The sequence below is a fragment of the Poecilia formosa genome, unplaced genomic scaffold (genome assembly GCF_000485575.1).
Source record: "Poecilia formosa unplaced genomic scaffold, Poecilia_formosa-5.1.2 Scaffold2, whole genome shotgun sequence".
Classification (NCBI taxonomy): Eukaryota; Metazoa; Chordata; class Actinopteri; order Cyprinodontiformes; family Poeciliidae; genus Poecilia; species Poecilia formosa.
Genome location: NW_006799941.1, coordinates 5,746,701 through 5,751,677, shown reverse-complemented (window position 1 = coordinate 5,751,677; position 4,977 = coordinate 5,746,701). Strand labels below are relative to the sequence as shown.

Genomic DNA, 4,977 nt, shown 5'->3' with positions numbered 1-4,977 from the left:
GGAAAATGCATTAAAAAAAATCCGTAGCATAAAAAGTTGCTTAAATGTAAATACCGCATTTACTACCATTGGAATTTACACACATAAAACCAATCAAACATTATTAGCTTCACTTATTGATCTTTAATTTGACCGTCAATAAGTGCCCTTATGACAAAAAAGGGATGCTTACCTTCTGCAGTCGAACGTGTGATGGTTGCTGTCTGTCACAGTTTCATTCAGCTGGCATGGACATGAGGTTGGCTGCAGGCCTTGATCCGTTTCTTGCGTTATTCCAGACTCCGTTTGGGTTTTAGAAATGTAATAAATTGTATTCCGCCGTCTACACGCTCTAGATAATGACTGTCGGGATTGCATGTTCCCCACTGACAACACTGGACTATATATATAGCTTACTATTATTTTCCTCAAATTGTCTATGACCGCATCTTGTTAGCATAGCAATGATAAACTCCAGCAATGTTGACGGAAGTACAGTTCCTCCAGATTGGGGCCGTGTGCTTTGGGACAAATTGCGACCGCCGATTGGTCACCCTGGAATGATTGATTGACAGGTGGATTATGTCTTCATAGGATGTGAAAAATCTAATTTATGGGAGTTGCAGAGAGCTGTGAAATGTCCGGGCTCATTGTAACTGGCTGTCATTAAAACGAGCATCTCTAGCCAATGGCCAATGCTTACCTTGAGCAGATGCAATTTGCAATTCAATCAACAAGAAAGTAGATTTCTGGTTTGTCTAATTGAATTTTTAACTTACCTTATTGGGTTTAAGTAATGTTTGACTATGTTAGACTCACTGGTTGTGGTATAAAGGTTTTGCAGTGATAATGGAGGCATTGTGTTTTCATGCTTGTTCTCCCTATGTATGTGTGGGTTTTTCACCAGTTTTCTTCCACAATCAAAATACATGTATGCTAGGTTAAAATAGAGTACTTAATGAAAAAACCAAATAACATAAGTGTTTTTCAACACTGCATGCATATATTTCAATGAATAATTTAATTTTTCAAAAACTTTTAGCATAAAATAAGGCTTCCACTTTCATTAAACTATTTTAAAGCTTCTTGAACATCTTTACCAGGGGTGTAGACAAATGTGCATGATTTTTTCTGGAAACTAGAAGCAGGCCTTTTAAGTCCGTAATTCCACTTTGTTTAAAGCAGCCGGATCCCATTACATTTGACTGTTGGCTTGTACATTACGTCTCTTAATGGTAAACCAATTGATGCTAGTCAAGAGGATCCGGAGCGGCTCAGCTGTTTGCCTCGGGCCAGAAAACGGGGATCATGTTCTTATTCAATTAGACAAACCAGAAATCTACTTTCTTGTTGATTGATTTGCAAATTGCATCTGCTCAAGGTAAGCATTAGCTGGCCATTGGCTAGAGATGCTCGTTTTAATGACAGCCAGTTACAATGAGCCCAGACATTTCACAGTTCTCTGCAACTTCCATAAATTAGATTTTTCACATCCTATGATAGCTGTAGCTTTAAATATGTGTGTAAAATGAAATTTTGTTTATATCTTGATCGAAATTTCTACTTAGGATATTTTATTTAGTAAGTATTTATTAAAACTTCTGCAAATTGAGTTCAGTGAGGCATAAATGTGCACCTATCCAGAGTGTTGTAAATTTTAACCAGTTTTAGTAGGGGACATGTAAGGATAATAAGCAGACTTGCAGATTTCTTCTTTTTCTACTTTTTTTTTTGACACATTTCAAACAAAATCACACAGTGATAACCTGAGTAAATATTGTTTCTTTCATGATTTAGTCACTTAAGGGAAAAATCAGTTCATTCCAGATTAATAAAAAAATGTTGCATTTCAGTCTGCAGGTCTCATTACTGTCAGAATGTTAGACGTAAAATCAGTTAAACAATCTGCCTGACAGTATCAAGTAGGCTAAGAGAGCTCAAAAAGCAACTCATCATTGTGGGATCTAAAGAAAAGAAAATAAACAGATTAGAAATAACATTGCTGACATATATCAGACTGAAAAGAATATGAAGTCATTTTTGTAGAAGATGTCTCCATCTATGGGTAAAGTATTTTTTATACCAATGGCAATGGAATTGATTAGAACTTAATTCAATTACTGGGGCAAATATAATGTACTTACAGGCTCTTTTATGAGTATTCTCTTTATGTTGATGAGAGATCAAATGTTAAATTGTATTGTTTGATTGTAATCATGGTTTGTGCTCTGGCTATGTATAAAATTTCATAAATAAAATGTTCACACACAGCACTGATTGCTGAATTTTTGAATGTCTTTGTCTGTCCCTTATCTTCCAGCACACCATAATCCTCTGAGCTTAATTAGGAGGCAAATGGACATCTTCTTTAAAGTTAACAGACTGATTTAGGTATTTGACATAATGTGCTTGATGCACAGTGTCTGAGCAGAGCTCTTTAGACGTTTTTAATTGTCATTCCTGAATTGATGACTTTCAGTGTAGGGTGCTGAGATCAGACCGATGATGGATGCTCGTGATGGAGGCTTTACACCACCGTAAGTGGTTTATGTCAAGATGTACGAGTTCTTCCCCAGGTTGTTCAGGGGAAGGCTGTGTTAGTGATGAACATGTACCACTTTTGACTTTTTATGTCTCAAAGTGTTGCGATGAGGAATAGAAGCCTGCAAGGCATAAAAAACTAAAATACTAAATGTACAATTTGTATCATATCTGTTGGAATTAAGATTGGTTTGTTTTTGTTTGTTTGTAGTTTAATACAACAACACCTGTTGAAGAGGGAAAATCAGAACAAATCTGTAACAGTATTCCTGCTTCTCAACTGTTTGGAACCACTGTCCCCTGCTGACGCTGCATGTTTCACTGGGATAAAGTACTAAATGGAGACTGGATGCCAGTTACTTCAGAGTCCTGGGTCATCCTTTGACTAAGTGAAGGACAAAAGCAGAAGTAGGTCTTAGAAAACCTGGCATGCATATCACCTAATGCCAACAATCCCATGTCTGACACAGTAACAGTTCCAAAATCTGTCTTTAGTGATTGGTTTATACTTTAGCAGTTTGTTGAGCGAGCCTTTCTGGGATGCTTCCTTCCTGTAGCCTAATTCTAGACCTACTGATAAAGCAGACATTAAAGCTTGTTTGCTTCTTTTTTCATATTCTGTCTTACATCTCAAGTTGATATTTTTCTTCCACTTGCTATAGAAATTGTGTTATGATTTAATACCCTTTTTTTTATTTTACTTTACTTACTTTTGGACTTTGTCACTTTGGATGTTAATATAAAACTTGTTTCTTAGCCTTCTAGTTCCTCAAGGAAACCAACTCAGAGATTCAGATTTACAGTGGACACAGAGCCGTACTGTGAAATCCTATTTGGGAATTGTTAGCTTGTAACCCGTCTAAATGGATGGTGACCCAGGGTTGTCAAACAGGGTTCACCTTTAATTCCATTTAAGTTATAACCAACAAGTTGTTTTGCTTTGTTCGATTTAAATTGTTTACAAACCTCATGTCCGAGGTTGGGCGAAGCAACCGAAACCAGAATTAGTTAACTAAGTTGGTATGTACACATATTTCCGGGGAAAATTTGTTTACCGCTGTTGATCCAAATCAAAACCAGACAGAACAGACTAGAAAAACAGAAAAGAAAAAACCTGATAGATCTTTCTATCCTCAACCCAATATTAGGAATCGATTCTGTGACCTCATTGGTTCCAAAACTTGCCCTAAAAACTTGAAAAAAAGAGATCACTGATTAACGAGTGATTATTCCAAGAGATTATGGGCTGAATTCCCAGATCCTCTTAGCTCATCTTCTTATAACGTGCCTAAGGGGTATATAACCATGGCTCCATGTAAGAAGTAAGAGAGCAGAGACAGCTGCAAAGACAGAGCTTTAGGTTTTACTCTATTCTGCTAATTCAAATCACAGCCTGAGAAGATGGAGAATGGCACAGAAGGCAAGAACTTCTACATCCCCATGAACAACAGGACGGGGCTGGTGAGGAGTCCCTTTGAGTATCCACAGTACTATTTGGCAGATCCATGGCAATTCAAATTATTAGCTGCGTACATGTTCTTCCTGATCATTACCGGCTTCCCAATCAACGGTCTGACACTGGTGGTCACAGCTCAGAACAAGAAGCTCCGGCAGCCTCTCAACTATATCCTGGTGAACTTGGCGGTAGCAGGATTGATCATGGTCATCTTTGGATTCACGACCACCATTTACTCTTCTATGGTGGGCTATTTTTCTCTGGGACCCATAGCCTGTGATATGGAAGGTTTCTTTGCTACGGTTGGAGGTAAAGTTTAGAAATATGCTAATCTTTCCTGTGCAAATTATTGTTACCTCAATTACCCTTTGACTGGTTTCACATCACAGCTCGTTTTGTTCTTTGTCTACAACAGGTCAAGTATCACTATGGTCTCTTGTGGTCTTAGCTATTGAGAGATACATAGTAGTCTGTAAACCAATGGGTAGTTTTAAATTTACTGCCACCCATTCTGCAATTGGCTGTGGATTTACCTGGGTCATGGCTCTCTCCTGTGCGGGTCCTCCTTTGGTGGGCTGGTCAAGGTGAGAAATTTACAATAATGGATCCAATAGCATACCCACGTCTGTAGGGCAGTGAAGCAAAAATGAAACGTTCCCTCTTGTGATTCTTTGTACCTTTTTTCCCCTTCAAATCTGGGTGTTAGATTGTGGATTTTAAAATTTCTTGTTTGTTATTTTGCTGACGAGTAACCACAAAAGCTGCTGTTCGAGCAAAAAAGTTTATTTCCTTCTGTAACATGCAAGCAAACCTAGGGAATCATACTTTTTGTGCATTGCAGACGACCATTACTCTAACTAGGGATTTGTTCTCTTTAAAGTTCCTGATCATAATCATAGATGTACACAACCAAGGAGAATATTATTTATTTACAGATGCACTCATTCAGCAGACTGGCAAGGAAAATGAGAACTTTTGCATTTGGCAAAAAAAAAGAATAT

The 4,977-nt window shown here is 37.7% G+C and overlaps 1 protein-coding gene across 1 annotated transcript in view; it reads left to right on the top strand.

The window, feature by feature from the left end:
• Positions 1 to 3,839: 3,839 nt before the first annotated feature.
• Positions 3,840 to 4,977, top strand: part of LOC103137569 (green-sensitive opsin) — a 5,225-nt gene continuing 4,087 nt past the window's right edge. Inside the window, exons 1-2 of the mRNA XM_007551374.2 lie at positions 3,840 to 4,285; positions 4,392 to 4,560. Of these exons, the coding sequence (XP_007551436.1) occupies positions 3,922 to 4,285; positions 4,392 to 4,560 (533 nt within the window). The 5' untranslated portion in view covers positions 3,840 to 3,921. The remainder of the gene's footprint in view (positions 4,286 to 4,391; positions 4,561 to 4,977) is intronic.